The sequence below is a fragment of the Triticum urartu genome, chromosome 3A (assembly GCF_056163025.1).
Source record: "Triticum urartu cultivar PI428250 chromosome 3A, HENAU_Tu73, whole genome shotgun sequence".
In the NCBI taxonomy this organism is placed as follows: Eukaryota; Viridiplantae; Streptophyta; class Magnoliopsida; order Poales; family Poaceae; genus Triticum; species Triticum urartu.
This window is the reverse complement of record NC_141875.1, coordinates 717,730,338-717,746,902: the sequence shown is the minus strand read 5'-3', so window position 1 is coordinate 717,746,902 and position 16,565 is coordinate 717,730,338. Positions and strand designations below refer to the sequence as shown.

The window sequence follows — 16,565 nt, the reverse complement described above, 5'->3', positions numbered from 1 at the left end:
GCATATAAACTTCCTCACGCAACTCACCATTAAGAAATGCATTCTTAACATCAAGCTGAGACACGGACCAGTGGAAAATAGAGGCCGCAGCGAGAAGTGTGCGGACAGTGGTCATGTGGGCCACAGGAGCAAAAGTCTCATCATAATCTTGACCACGCTCCTGCTGAAAGCCACGAGCTACGAGGCGAGCTTTATAACGCTCAAGAGAACCATCAGAGCGAGTCTTAATCTTATAAACCCACTTACAAGTGATGGGACGAACATGGGGAGGAAGAGAAACTAGATCCCATGTGTCGTTACGCTCAAGGGCAGCAATCTCCTCTGCCATGACAAACTGCCATTCAGGATGGATAATAGCATCTCGATAAGAAGTTGGCTCAACAATGGTCGAAAGACCATAGCGAGAAGGAGAATATCGGTCAGGGGGCGGACAAGGCCGAGAACGAAGACCATAAGTCGGTTGAGAGGAGGAAGACGACACACCAGAAGTAGTGGGCACATCAGTAGACTCATCCACAACACGTCGACGACGAGTGTAATGGAAAGGAAAGGACGGGAGAGGTGGAATCACTGGAGATGGAGACGGGGAATGTATCAGTGATGAAGGTGGAGAAGAGGAAGGTACCGGTGATGAAGGTGGAGAGTCATGCGATGAGGGAGGAGAAGAAACCATAGGAGAAGACGGTGTCGGATCTGCGACAGCGGGGCGAGGAGTAGGAATATTGGGCGCAGAGGGAGGTGTATCCGGAAACATAAGAAAAGAGATGTCCTCCGTGGAAAAGGCCGAGGAGGATGGACGCGGGTAGAAGGGACGAGACTCATCAAAATTGACATCCCTAGAAATACGCATCCGGCGACCGACAGGATCCCAACATCGATAGCCCTTATGCTCATCACTGTATCCGAGAAAGACACACTCAATAGACTGAATGGTCAGTTTGGTGCATTCACGAGGAGCAAGTAAAACGTAGCAAACACAACCAAACAAACAAAGCGCCGAATAATCAGGAGAACGACCAGAGAGACGCTCAAGAGGAATACCACCATGTAGAGCAGCAGATGGCTGGATGTTGATGAGATAGGTGGAAGTGGTGACAGCCTTAGCCCAGAAGTGAGGCGGAAGAGAGGCGGCGATCATCATCGCACGCGCCGTCTCAAGAAGGTGACGATGCTTGCGCTCAGCCACACCATTCTGAGCATGAGCACCAGGACAAGAGAACTGAGCAAGAGTACCTTGCTCAGCAAGGAATTCTCGCAGCGCATGGGAGATATACTCACCAGCTGAATCTGCATGAAAAACACGAATATGAGTGGAAAACTGGGTACGAACCATGGCGGCAATTTTTTTGTATATAGACAAGACCTCACTACGAGAAGACATAAAGTAGATCCAAGTGTACCGGGAAAAATCATCTATAAAGGTAATGTAGTAGCGATGACCCCCTTTCGAAGCGAAGGGAGCCGGACCCCAAACATCAGAGTGAATGCGATCAAAGGGGCGCTCGGACACTGACTCACTATGAGGATAGGGGAGTTGAATCTGCTTACCAAGCCCGCAACCCAGACAATCCAATGAAGCGTTACCGGAGACAGACCCCAGAACACCACAATGAACCAAAGACGAGAGACGAGAACCGCATAAATGGCCAAGACGATGATGCCACTGTTGAAAAGAGCTGGTAGCTGCAGCAACAGGGGTGGTGAGACTGGCGGCAGTGGCAGCGGAGGGAAGACGAAGCCAGTCAAGCTCCCAAAGACCATCAGAGCGTCGAGGGCCAGCACCAAGCAGAGCGCCCATGCAACGATCCTGAATAGAACACGAATCAAAGTCGAGAATAACCCTACAACTAGAATCAACAATCTGACCACCAGATATGAGCTGCATGGTAAGTCGGGGAACATGAGCTACAGAGGGAACATGAAATGAAGAAGTCCTAAGAGTGCCTCGACTAGCTACAGGGAGGGGAGTGCCGTCAGCCGTAAGAACACGAACGGGAGACTCGACAGGTCGAATGGAGGTCAAAGTGGAAGAACCATAAGTCATTTGAAAAGATGCTCCGGTATCAAGAATCCATGGGGATGTACCTGAATGGGTAGAAGGTGGTTTCTTGGTGCCAGAAGGGTCAGTCAGAAAACCTGCAGAACCTGTCGGTGAAGAATCCCAAGTAGCAAGCAGGCATCACAGCTGCGCAATCTCACGCGCAGACAAGCACGGTGCGGAAGAGGTCGAGGTAGAAACACCTGCCGACGATGAGCAGTCACCACCACCCGTGAAAGCCGTGTGTAGACTCGACGAAGAGCGGTAACTGGCGAGCGCGGAAGCTGCGAGAGGAGACGATGTAGAGCGGCCACCAGCGTGCGCGGAAGCCACGAGAGGAGTCGACGAAGAGTGGTCACCGCCGTGGGCGGAAGCCGTGAGAGGAGTCGACGTAGAGCGGTCACCGCCGCGGGCGAAAGCCGCAAGAGGAGTCGACGTAGAGCAGTCACCGCCGCGCGCGGAAGCCGCGAGAGGAGTCGACGTATAACGACCATCACAGCCTGCTGAAGACGCCATAGAGGGCAACATCAGAGGCGGACCAGCACCAAGCACCGAGCGGCGGTGCATATGCGAGACGAGATCAATATATGGAACACCGTCGGTAGTCTGTGGGCAGCGACAGAAATGCAGGCCCGACCAAGACGACATGTCTCTCTCTCTTTTTTCTTTTTTTTTACTTTCTCTCTTTTTTTCCTCTCTTTTTTTCAACACTAGAAGATAACCAACGGAATCAGCCCAAAAGGGGCCAACGTGATCCCAGCGGGCCGAACGAAGCAGCAGCAGCCAGCGCTCACACGCGAGACACGCAGCCAGCGAGCCGAACCAGAAGCAGCAGCCCTGGCCAGGGCCAGGGCGCACGCACGGACAGCGCCAGGATCGAGGGCGGCCAAAACATGAGTGCATCCCGATCTAGGCGTCGATGGCTCAACCTCAGAGAGCCGAAGGCCGATGGCTGGAACTCGAGCGCCAGCCAGAGGCGTGATGGCGGCGGCCCGACCTTGAAATTGGCGTCTGGCAGCAGGAATCGGCGGTTGAGGCAGGGGCGAAATTCAATCAGGCTGCGGCGACCGGAGCTTGAAGACGAAGAGCCGGCAGCAGCGACCGGAGCCAGCGGGATGAGAGGCGCAGGAGGAAGACGTGGGATATGTCTAGGAGACAGCCGAACGCCGGGGAACCACAAGCACAACGGCTTGGATCAATCGGAAATGATCCACCAAGCACGATCTCACCAAGAACGGGAACAGATTGGAGAGAAAAACAAATCAGATCGAAGACGAGTTGCGGCATCGGAAGAGGAACCTAAGCTCTGTTACCATGTTATGATTATGCAACTTGTATTACTGGAAGGCCAAAGCCATCATATATATGTATAAGAGGATGCCAAAAGACTAAAATACAAAAGGCCAAAGGCCATCACCAATATAACTCTAACAATGAGCTCGACTGCCTTCTCGTGCACTTGGTCGACCGGATTTGACGGGAAGGGGAGGGGAAGAGCAGAGGTGTGAGTCCGCTGGAGGTAGGGACGAAGGGGAGGGACGGGGTCGAGAGAGGGAGCCTGGGTGCGTGCCCTCATATCCTCCTCATATTTGAGATGGATATGAGGGTTCGTGGACAACCCGTGCATATAGGGATGATACAAAGGATCCGATTGAGATACATATTTTGAAGTATGCAAGAAATGAAGCTCTAAACAATATTCGAGTAATGGAACAAAGTACGAAGCATTACAGATCACATAGATAGATTCACCTTTAAGAGAACCATCATAGAATTAACTGTAGAGGATACTATTTGTTAGTAAGTATTTTTGTAATTAATTACAATACGTCCATGTGATCGTGAATTTTAAGTGAAGATGTGTTACACGCGCTCACGTCGTTGTGCATAGGACATATTTAAGTGGCTTGGTAAAAAAATTGCTAAAAGATAATTAAGAAAATTCAAAATAGATATTTTTATTATAGATTATGAAACGTATGTTGCACGTGCACACTTACTAGTATCAGTGTAGGAGACAATTGAAACAAAGAATCTGATACGTGCATAGTCAGCCTATTAGTTAATAATTTATAGATAATTTTATTTAATTGGCGAATGCAGAACTAAAACTGCTACTGAAAATAATGAGTAAGAGTCTCTAACATTAACATTGTTCTGAATTAATCATATAAACCATCGCTAGTTGTATAGAGAACATAACTAAAACTACTGAAGACATTTATCTAATCAAAATTTATTTCAAAGTATCGAGTCACAGAGGGAATCGAATTTGAAAGCACATTTAACTTGCAGGGCACAAACAGTACAACACTACTGCCGGGCTTGTGAACGTTGGAGAAGATGCACACAACTCATCCCGACTACTGGTTCCCCTTGCTCCCTATACAGGATGATCTGGTCATGAGCAGTGTTGATAGATGGTCACGTACAGTACCAAACTTTCTTGTTCAGGCGTTAGGGATTAATGCACTGTGGTTGCATGAACAGGATATAAAAGAATGGAGCAAATATTTAGGGATAATTGATCACTTGCATGCATCGTGAGAACAGGCCATCTGGGCGTTGCTCATCGATCGGCTCTTGTACGTCACTATGTGCATTTAAAAACCGAACCAAAAAACCATACCGAAAATAAACCAAACCGAACCAATTTTATGGTTTTTATGATTTCTGGTTTCGGTATGGTATGAACTTTCATACTGATTTGAACCTGGTTTTTATGGTATATATCGGAAAACCGAACAGTTAACCGAATAAACCGAAGCAAAAAATAAACTTATATTTCTTGAGATGAACAACCATATAAGTTGTCATCTTTCTTGTACATGAGTCAAATGCACTACTAAGCACGTAATTTTTTCTTGTAACATAGTCATTTTTCTATTTTTAAAATGCTAAGCACGTCCATAACCATCAACAGATGAATCAATGCATGCATATATACTTATATATATAGTCATATACTATTTGTGTAGAATACTATGTGTTTTGAGTCATAAATTTGCTAATTATTATTATGTCATTTCCAAATTCGCGTCAACTTTGGTTTTTATGGTATATACCGAAACCATACCAAAATAATTTAGTATATAGCGAAACCGAACCGTATTTTAATTTCATACCCTATTTACCGAAGTATTAATACCGTACAAACTGAAAAACCGTATAAATCAAACCATGTAAACCGAATAAACCGAACGCACAGGGTGACTTGTACGTATCAGGAGAGATACTCCCATCGCCACCAGGTTATTAGGAAGTCATACATCCATAACATCAGAGAAGTGAATTCATCATCTAGTCCTCTAGGTTACCTTTTGTAGATCAAATCAGCATGAGGATCAGACAGAAAAGAGAAGACAAGCGAAGATGGACGCTTACCTGGATCAACGAAAACGTTGAGGTAGGAACGTCCCGATCTGGACGCCCACCCAAAAGTTGGAGAAGGCGGCGGCAACCTCAGGCCCGGAACGATGGGGCTGTGGCTCGGCATGCTGTGGCGCTGCGCTCGTGCAGGGGTGTGGCGGCGGGGTTGCGGCTCGGTGATGCGGCGGCAGGGCTCTCGCGCGGGGCTGCCATCATGGGATGTCGGAGGAAAGGGATGGAGGGAGGTTGTCAAGGCGAATCACCTTTCTGATCCTAGATGCGGCGGCTGGGGAAGAAGGTTCATCAAGAGGGAGGGGTGGAAGAGAGCTGGAGGGGAGAGATTACAGGAGGTGATTGCGGGAGGGAGATGGTTGACTCGCCTGTGGGGATTGTGCGGAGGCGCTCCGGTCCCAGGCAGACGGCAGACCGGCAGAACATTGTACGCCAGCCGTTCGATTGAAAGGCAGACCATCAGAGTAATATTGACACTTAGATTTGTTTTTACGGATCAGATCGAAGTGTCTAGATTATCTTGTGCACACTTTGTGGCGTGGCTTTAGGGGAATTCATGTTTGTTTTTTTAATAGGGATAAGTATATGTTTCGTCCTCGAACTCTTCTGAGAGTTTAGAAATCATCCCTTAACTCAAAACCGGATTGTTTTCGTCCCTCAACTATCAAAACCGGATAGTTTTCGCCCCTCATGCCGTTTTGGGCAGTTTTCGTCCGTCATGAACAGTAAATTCGAAAAAATAGCAGAAAAAATAAAAAAACTGAAAAATTGTGGGATCAAAGTTCCTCGGGTGCGCAAGGTGCGTAAATTTTTTCATATTGTTTGGACATTCCAGGTGCTCATGAGAAAGAAAAATTGTAAATATGTACGTCTGTGAACAGTAAATTAAACAATAGCAAAAAACTATCCGGTTTTGTGTTGAGGGACGATTTCTAAACTCCTGAAAAAGTTTGAGGACGAAAAATATACTTATCCCTTAGGAAAAAGCCAACGACGTTATTAGGTTTAAACTAAATTGGTGCACCTGCTGGACGTCCATCTCATCAAAGCAAATGATGTGGGCTTTCAGATATCTGTCAAAGATGCTTGTAATCCTGGTGAGGCGGATAGAATTAAAACCGGGGAGGATGAAGAGAAGATTTGTACGTGCCTTGTATCTGTACATCGCATCAACCACGAAAATTTACTTTGATTCTCTGAATACCAAATCATGAAATCAAACCATCCCGGCCCAGTGAACGAAAGAAGCGATCAGTAGTAACGGCGATCGCCAAAGCAGCGCTGCCGGTCGTTTTTGCAGAGGGCGTAACAGCCGAGGCAGTAGGCGAGGATGAGGAGCGCGAGGGTGGCGGCGTTGGCACGAACTGCGGCCCTCCAGTTTCTCTTGGCGGTGGGCACCACGTCCACGTTGGCACACCTTGCCCCGAAAGCACGTCACGGTAGGGATCGTTGCTCCATGCCTGGCAATGGCAGTCCACGTTCGTCGTGTCCGGGCTGATCGTGGGGCCCTTGTATAACGTCGTGTTCACCGCCCTGGACCCTCAGTACGCCGGTGGCTTGCAGCTGAGCATGGCTCCGGTGGGCTCCTGTGACCTTTGCGGACACGAGGTCGAGGAATGGGTGGTGCTGGACAGCTCAAGGCTTGAACCACGATGTAAGCCTGGCCGACACAGGATGGCGGCACGCCGACGACCTGAGCGGGCGCAAGCTCGAAGTGCCCCACCTTCCCTTCTCTCAGGAACATGCTTGCGCGCCTTGCCGCAAACTGATGCGTCGTCGTTGCCGCGAACTGATGCGTCGTCGTCATCTCAGCGGCCGAGGTTGCTGGGTTGCATACGTGTGTATGTGTCCCACTCCCGTCCCCTGCTCAAGGTGGAGGCCTAGCTTCCACGCAGCCGGCCACCTCCGCGACGCGCGATTTGGTTCGACCCGCCGCTGAAGCCGAGGCCCGAGAGTGCCGTCGCGGAGATGAGCCGGATGATTGAGATCTAGTAACCGACCCCATCGAGACTGACGGAGCCACCAACGCAGGCGAGCGAAAGGGTTGGGTCTTGGGTCGAGGGACTCGTCAACCTCGATGAAGCGGCTGACGCCGTCGGCTAGTAGCATGAGGGACGGCGGTGGTGAATTTTCTTGGGAGCGATACACGGGGATCGGGAGGAGCGAGGGGGTTGCTGGACATGGGACATGGAGGTGTCCCTGTTCCGGGTCATGGCTGTTTTTTTTTATCGTGGCTTTTCTTGTTTCCTTTTATGGTGGGGGCAGAGCAATTGTGAGAAGGGGAGGGCGGGAAACGAGGTCGAAAAGGAGGTCGAACCATCACGACGTTCGATCCTTCTTTAATAGTAGAGATGTTCGCTCGAGCCCATCCTCTATCTCTCTTACTGAGACCAGGTCATGTAGTTGCGGTCATGGCCACTGCTCTACGCTCATCTTGTGATGCAGGTCATGGCCGGCTCTACGACGGTTGCCTGCTGCTAGCGGCGGAGATGCCACGGCTGCCTGCTGCCATGGCCAGAACCGCATATATACAAATGTTGCAATCGTTTCAAAAAAGCTTCAACCACAGTTGGGAAAAGCTTCCACCAAAGATAGAGAAAGCTTCAATCGGCACTGCCCAACTAGAAAAGCTGCAACCATTCGGCAGAAAAGTCTCGGTCATAGATAGAGAAAGCTTCAACCACGGTGCTGCGCAACCGATTTTTTTTGCAACCATTGACAGAAAAGCTTCAACCCTAGATAATAAAGATTCGACCGTCATTGGATTTTGCTACCATCGGCGATGGTTTTTGCTACATCCATCATGGAGGAGCCGTGACCTCGCGACGGCAGCGACGATGATTAGCTATAACCGTTGTCGTTTTTGCTATGACCGGTGATGTTTTTTCTACATCCACTCAACGGCCTCAACGGTGTTCACTGGTGGCCGTCGTCGATGCAATTCCGTGTAGCAACCATCGACGGCGAGGGGCTGCTACGGCAGCGCATCGTGGTGTTGCAACCATGGAGCAGCGATGGAGGGTGTTGCAACCATGGGGCGGTGACAATGGTAGTTGCAACCGATGGACGATGAAGCTACAACAGAAACTGGTGAGCGGGGGAGGTCCTTCGGTGAGCAGCGAAGAGCTGCGAGGCGTCGGTTACGAGCGGTAGGTGGTCGACAGCCGTTTCCCTCGCCGGAGCTGCACATGAAATGCGGAATACCATGGTGCAGAGGCAGAGGATTTTTTTCCCTGTACGATGTTCATAGAAGGAAGGAAGACGAAGCATGTGCAGCGATCTAAAGGCATCGGCAACTGGATCGGGTGGCTCATGCGCGATCGGCCGATTTATTTGGGTCAACGCGCCTGTTAGGGCATATTTCTCCCTTAGTGGTTTTGGTGATTGATGACAATACTTTTGCAGTCTAATCATGTGCATTGAGCGTTTCAGATACTCTATCATAAGGCACGAGACGATTACTGCCCCTCGAAGACTCAAACTAAGATGGTTTATTTTCTTGCGTTTCTTTTCGATGGATTTGAGTCGTAGGATAAACCGTACTATCAAGAGAGGGTACGCTTCGGAAAGGTTTGGGTCAAATCATCACACACAAACTCGCTTTGCACCCTTGTCTCCTTTTCCATTTCACTGAAGTTGTCTTTGGTTATGCTAAAGAGGTAGGGAAAGGTTGCGAGCGGTAGTACCGCGGGCAGCAGCGGTAGTACTGCCCATTAGCGATAGTATCGCTACTAGTACCGTTAGTACTACCGCTCCCTGCTGTGGTCTCGACTTTTTGTGTCGGTTTCTATGATAGACCAAGCAGGACGAGCTGAAGTGGGAGCGGTAGTACCACTACCACACATTGCTCTGTTATCCCCTGTTCTCCCAGCGGTAGTACCAACGGTTTAAGAGGAGCTGATCCCAACACGTCAGTGCGTTTAAGTTGGTATATGCAAACTCTCACGTCACGCCCGAGTTTCTTCCCCATCTCTTAAATACCTCTCCGAGATCAAAACAATATCCTGGTAATTTACCCTGGGCGGAAGGCGATCTAGATGCAATGGCCCTAAAGTGGGTAACTTGGTCACGGCGGGCGCCGACACCATCATATCTAGGTCGTTCGTCCCTGAAATGGACCTTGCCGCCTTCTCCGCTAGGGCCACCCGCACCTACGCCATCGCCGGCCAGAGCCCGGCTGCGCCATGACGCGGCTGACCTTGAACCGCGCGATGTTGTCCACCTCCACGACATCGTGGTCGTCGTCCAGCCTGCCGTCCATGAGCCCCGTCACCCCGGATGCCACCATGAGTGGCAGCACTTTCACCGCTAGGTACTGGCAGTTGTCGTCCAGGCCTGGCACTCCGGCAGCCGGTGAGACAATGACGGCCTTGAGCAGCAGCATGCTAAAGACGTACATGTCAGACGTCTTGGACACGATGTCCGTGCGGAGAAAAGAGTGATCCGCGTACCCGGCAACCCCATCACCGGCGTGATGGCGACTGAGAAGGTCCCTCATAGGCCGACCCTAGAGCCGCACGCTGCCATCGCTGTCGAGGAGCACGTTGGAGGCCGACATGTTGCCGTGCACCTTGGAGATGTCTCCGTGGGGGTGCTCCAGTGCAACGACCACATTGTGGAGGACTCGCATGCGGGCGATAGGTTAGTGACGGCGTGGTGGAGTGGTGCCGGTTGGCCAGAGTGCCACCAGACATATACTCCAGCACCAGCGCACCATGGTGCACAACACCAGTGCACCACGACGCACAACACCAGCTCACCACGGCGCATACTGTTGTCCTATATACTACCCTATCATCCTCGCCCCGCCCCCTGCACCACGTGATTAGACCTAGTGACCACGTGGGTGCCATCTGCATTTTTCTTGCATTGCTCAGCCGTTCCACTCGTCGGTCACACATGTATGTCATCCAAATGTGTGTGGCCCTAAAAGCACGTCATCAATGTCACGCGCAGGTAGACGACGACAAAGCATAGAACATGGAGCTGCTGAGAGTTAGGCTACAAGGGAAATGAGCCACATGAGGCATGGGGGGCACGTCATTGGTACGCGATTGTCTGTAATTTGAACATAAGGACATACTTTTAGTCATTAGATTATATTTTATTTAGCAACGGTATTGCATCTATGTGTTGTGTTCGTTTGCAGGCTACGCCCATACCTAGCTTGCCAGGAGGGGATGCCATCTGCAAAGTATATGAAAATTTTAGAATTGATAGCGATTGCACATCTGATGAAATGACCAAACTTCCAATCCTGCCATGTGCCATCGAGTTTCTGCATATTTTCCTCGCACTCTGCCCTCAGTGCACCTTCAATCCTCGGCAATGTGCCGCGACCCAGTTCTTTGATCCGACCAATCCTGATTTGATGAGTGAAGCATGGGCATTGTGCAAAAATCAGGTAGGAATATGAGAGAGGGTTTATGTACCAGAGTGAATCTTGGAGGGCACCCATTACGCCCATTTCGATCGTATTAGTGTTTTAAAGTTTTCATTGTGAAATATTCCCTTATGCTGGTGCAATGAAAGGTGTGACATGCGGTGGCGAGTTCATTGTCGTCAGGTAAACACCGCTATCATAGTTGGTGAGGATGAGAGAAGGAGGTAGGCACTAAAGGTGGGGTTAAAATATATGACATGGACATACTGAAAGTTTTGAGTTATTCTTTTTAGGTAAGAGACAAGATAATTTTTTCCCGTTGCAACACACGGGCATGTTGCTAGTACTTTTCTATGTACTTACGCAGGAGCAAAGACAGAGTCCTTTCATCATTGAAACTCCGACTTACTCATTCTAAATTAACTTATCTTTCCATGTCAACCTAAACTCCTCCGATGGCTTTTCCTGTCCATCGCTTTTCGGTGCGGTTGGAACGTATTTTTATACGTGGCGTGTTCAGTTGTCTATACGTAACTATATTTGTATGTAACATTTACATCTTTAATCTCAACCCTTAATCTCTAAAATAAGTGGTCAAGATAATTTAATCTATGTGGACGAACGTAATGGTTTGTTTGATTCTTATTTTAATTTTATAATAGATAGATATTTTTTAGAGAAGTTCTTCATTTGGTGCCAACTTTCAGAAATAGGCTAATATTGTCAAAATCATCTGCGACGAGGTACTCTAAAATGACTTGCAATCAAAGAACATAGATTGCATGAGAAGGAAATCAAAGAAGATGGTGCGCACACATGCACATCCGTACACGGAAACTAAGTCACCCTAATGACACACGTACAAGTGTGTGGGTTTTATTGCTTATTATTCCCTCCATTCCAAAATATTTTACTCTCAAATGGATGTATCTACAAAAAAAAACATGTCTAGATACACTCACTCGTCTAGAAAGCACATATGATCGGCAGGACATGAGCATATATATCAGTAGGGAAGAATCCCTGTGGTCCTACCGTACTCGACGACATCGTCAAAGATTTCACCCAGGTCATCGTACTTGTACTTGAACCCTTCACTGATGAGCTTCTCGGAAGAAACACTCACTCTTGGCTTCTCAGGGTACCCATCAAAACTGCAAAAAGAAAACACATGGATATATCGTTAAAGCCCGCGATAAGAAACAATATATCCGTGTGTGTGTGTCTCGTGGAAGGCAACTCATCATCATAGTCTGATATACCGTTCAGGTTTCACGATGTATTGTGGGTACTTCTCCACCAGGAGACGGGCGAGCTGGGGGATGGTGGTGTTGTGGCTGCAGCAGATGTACCTCCCCGATGATGGCTCGTTCTCGGCGAGGAACACCTCGGCGCGGCAGAGGTCGTCCACGTGGATTATCGCCACAGAGTCAGTGACCGACTGCAGGCCTTTCAGGATATCCAGCTGTGCCTCGTCGCCTGCAAAAGATATATATATATATATATATATATATATATATATATATATATATATATATATATATATATATATAGACACCAGACAGTTTTTCTAGTTGGTCGTTAACAGAGATATAATAAAATGATACTAGTAGAAGAGAAATGCTCACCAGACAACAAGGAGAGGATAGCGGGGACGCTGGTTTTGGCCTGCGAGACCGGCGCTGCGCCCAGGGTGAACGCGGGCAGCACGGTCACTAGGCTGATGCCGCTCTCCTCAGCGAACTTGCTCGCCGCCTCTTCCAGAAGCACCTTCGACACCGCGTAGTCCTGCAGCAGCGCGACCACCGTCATGGTCAGGGCATGGTGTCGTGTTCCACCACGTGGTTGTGTCAGACCAACCGCACATGTGTGTGTGTGTGTGTGTTTGTACCCATGTCGCTGGCTTCTCGGCTCGCAGGTACTGCACATCGGACCAGGAGCTCTCGTCCACCACGTTGTGCCCATCGTCTTCCAGTGGCTTCCGGAACACGGCAGCAGCATCCGAGGACGTTAGGATCACGCGCTTCACCGTCCCCGATTTTGCACATGACCTCATCACGTTCAGGGTCCCTTCGACGCCGGCCTGGATCAGGTTTCTCTGCCGCCGTCCATCAACGTACGTTGCGTCCCAGAACATACAGTAAGATTATTAGATTCAGCATCCCCAAATGATAATTTAAGCTGCTTCTTGGTGAAGCTTAAAAATGTTAAAGACTACCCTAAAGATAATTGAAAGGGAAAAAAGAGATACTCGTCGCCATCCAGCTTGTTTAGAGAACATACTGATAAAATTTCCTTCTGAAATAATTTGCTACGCTTGTGTTTTTCTCAAATACTGGGCAGGGCTACAGAAAGAAAGTGACAAGCAGATTATATTGGATGGAGCAGATCTTCTCCAGGTGACAACACTGACAACACACAGAGGAAAATCACTGCCGCTGGGACTTTGAAGATCAAGGATGACGGAGGATCATCTTCTTAAGCTCCGCAGTGACACCCTTTCAAGTGATGATGCTTGCTGTGCTGTCTTCCCGAAGATGTTACCTGTTAGTTTGTCAAAGTGGAGTACTTGTTGCTAGTTTGTGCGTCTCAACCGGTACAAAAACTAGACTCTTTTGTGATGTGGCGGTAGCTGATAAACATCTAGGTGGCGTTTTCATTTTAGATTGTTTCAGGCTTTGTGTGTAAAACTCTTGAGTGTGAATGTTAGCAAAAACTTAATTTCTATTTTTTTTTCAGTTTCTAAGACTTGTGTTCCGTTATCTTGAAGACAGTGGAACCCGGAGACATTTTGGGTTTGCATGGAAAAATAATTGTCCGCAAAAGATGAAACAAACTGGTTGGTTGTGGTCATTGTTTACCTCAGGATCTGGCGACCCGATGTCCATCGGGGCGGCAACGAGGAAGGCGTAGTCGCATCCAGAAACCGCGTCGTCGAAGCTCCCTTGGACGTTCAGCTCCGCTTGGATGATCTCCAAGGGGCCAAGCGCTTGCAAGTCCTTCAGGTGAGAGTTCTTCTCCACGTCATCTAGATCAGTAACAAAAACTAGAGAATTTTTAGAGACGATTCCTGGTCATCTAGAGTAACAAACTTCCACACGGGATTTGGTTATTAAGGTGGCTATGTTTCGCTGATTGAATATACCAGAAAAAAACATGCAACATCTTGTGGAATATGAGCAGAAACAAGGAAGACAAGAACCGAACCGAGATCTCTGACTGTCGTTTTGACGACGTAGCCCTTCTCGAGCAGCGTCTTGATGAGCGCTGAAGCGATGTAGCCGCTACCTCCGGTGACGCATGCCGTCTTCCTCCGCCCATCGTCTACAGATGTCATCAATCGATCGCCCGCGGCTGCTCCCTACCCACTACGTCTCCTCAGGAAATGGAACGTTGACTTCAGGCACTGAAGCTCCACTGTCCCAAGGAACCTGCATATATAGAGCAACGAACCTGCCTGGTAGTCTGTTACCTGATACCTCAACCAAGAAAGGCAACGAACTTGGCGGCAAAAATGACAAATGTGACCTTTGGACGAAAGTATTTCATAAAATGAATTGTGTTTAAAAAATTTCACTCAGCTGACCTTTTTGTGTAGCGTCCGACAGTTAGGTGTCACACTACACTATGCTGCGCCTGACTGACAGGCGCTACACGTCTAGCCAGCATCGCACACAGTCCGCTTGAAAAATGCTAAGTCAGTGTACAAAACCTAAGAGCTTGACGCCACACTATACAATATAGTATAGCGCCTAACTCTCAGGCGTTGCACTAGTGGCCTAGTGACAAATAGAGCATCCACGTTGCACTAGTGGCCTAGTGACAAATAAAGTATCCACTAGTGCAATGCCTAGACGCTAGTCGCTACATTATATAGCGTGAAGCCTAGCTCTCAGGCGTTGCACAGTGACTTAGCATTTTTCAGGAAGCTCAAGGTGCAACGATGGCCAGGCCCTTAGCCAGGCGCTGCATAGTGTATTGTGGCGCCTAGCTGTCAGACGCTACACAAAAGGATCAGTCGGGTGAATTTTTTTTAAACACAATTCATTTTGTGAAATACTTTCGTCCACATGTCAGAACAATGATTTTTGCCGAACCTGGCTGCTATGTGTCGAAAAGTAGATGATGCTGATAATGATAAAAATGGCGCTCGAACCTGGATGTTGAACATCTTTTCTTTTGATAAAAAAGTCGCCCTAGACCCCAACTTTTGCCTCACGGGACCCACACGGACCAATAAGTATATTTATTGTTTAAAATTCTTTAGGTATTAATCCAAGGTGAAGCACTTTGTTTTCTGATAGCTACAAGCGACATGTCCAATCACAACGGCGGCACCTTATTAGAGCCGCGTTGGCGTCCTCGACATACCACCATGAGCGCTCATGGAGAAATCGAGGATGGGTGACTTTCTTAGGCCTTTTTTGGTTCATAGAATAGAAAAATTATAGAAATATGAAAGTCATAAAAAATGAGATAAATTTCATCTTAAATCCTATAAGTAGGAATAGAAAAATAAATGTCCTTTGATTCAGATCATATAACTTCTTTTCATTGAGTCTAGGCTAACATTTATTTCCTTATGAAATATGAAGGATAGTAAGAATTGCTTTGTAGTAATAGGATTCTATTCCTACGAATCAAAGGGCGCTAAAAGAATTTTTCTTATAGAAATCATATCCAATGAAATTTCTATAAAATTCCTCCAAACTAAAGAAGGCCTTAACCAAGATAGGTACACCACAACGAAATCTATGGGCCAAGCGGTACAGCACTACGGGGAAATACATTAAAGAGGAACATTTTTGCGTGACCCCAGGCACTCTTCATGCAATCTATAAACAGTGCACACTCATCAGTCATGAGCAGTACCACATCTGTAGTAATTTACATACGATGATTACCTGACAGTAATTTTTATTGGTAATTTTCGAACAGTAACATTTCGGAACAATTCTTCAGCTGTAATTCTTTTACAATAATTATCCTGCGACGATCTTCCGACTATATGTTACACTTCGACAGAAAATCTTTGACGGTGCAAGAACAATAGTATTCCACCGATAATTCTTTGCCCCCAACTTTTCGACGGTAACTGACTATTTCTACAGTACAGAACAGTAATTCTTCAAAGGGGCATAATTCCTATGCAGTAATACTTCAATAGTAAATTTCGACCGCAAACAGTTACTTTTTACCATATATAATTCTTCAATAGGACAGTATATGAGCAATACTTTTTCGGCAGCAATTTTGCGACCGTAACTCTACAATGGTAGTAGCTCTGAGGTTCTCCTACGATTACTTATTCTGGAACAAAACATTCCACTATTCATTGTCTCAAAATACTACTCCCTCCGTCTCATAATATAAGAATGTTTTTGACACTTGTGTAGAGTCAAAAACGCTCTTATATTGTGGGACAAAGGGAGTACTATATTCTTCTATGGATCGCCTGCAGTAATTCTTTCACAGTATTTTTTCGACTGTATTTCTTCGTCAATTTTTTTAATGTAGTTCTTCAACAGTAATTATACAACGTTGCAGGAGCAGTAATTTTCCGGCGGTAATTCTTTGACAGCAATTCTTCAATGATGACTGATGACTACCTTCTTCTACAATAAGTTCGGAAAAAATACACCACTATTCGTCGCTTCTTTTATTCAATAAAAATATTAATATCTTATTTCACAAACACTTTCAAATAGATACTCCATTATTTTTCACATCTTTTGTTGGGAAAAAATATCACTATCTTGTTTT

The 16,565-nt window shown here is 47.3% G+C and overlaps 1 protein-coding gene and 1 pseudogene across 1 annotated transcript; both read right to left on the bottom strand.

Moving 5' to 3' along the window:
* Window positions 1–9,366: 9,366 nt before the first annotated feature.
* LOC147982092 (salt tolerance receptor-like cytoplasmic kinase 1) lies at window positions 9,367–10,272 on the bottom strand (annotated as a pseudogene).
* Window positions 10,273–11,635: 1,363 nt separating this feature from the next.
* On the bottom strand, window positions 11,636–14,224 carry LOC125546262 (anthocyanidin reductase ((2S)-flavan-3-ol-forming)). The gene is made up of 6 exons (XM_048710475.2): window positions 14,010–14,224; window positions 13,664–13,830; window positions 12,694–12,900; window positions 12,431–12,590; window positions 12,065–12,281; window positions 11,636–11,956 (listed from the first exon to the last, which is right to left on the bottom strand). Exons 1-6 carry the CDS (start codon window positions 14,137–14,139, stop codon window positions 11,809–11,811), a joined length of 1,029 nt encoding a protein of 342 aa, XP_048566432.1. The 5' UTR covers window positions 14,140–14,224; the 3' UTR covers window positions 11,636–11,808.
* Between the last annotated feature and the right edge of the window lie 2,341 nt (window positions 14,225–16,565).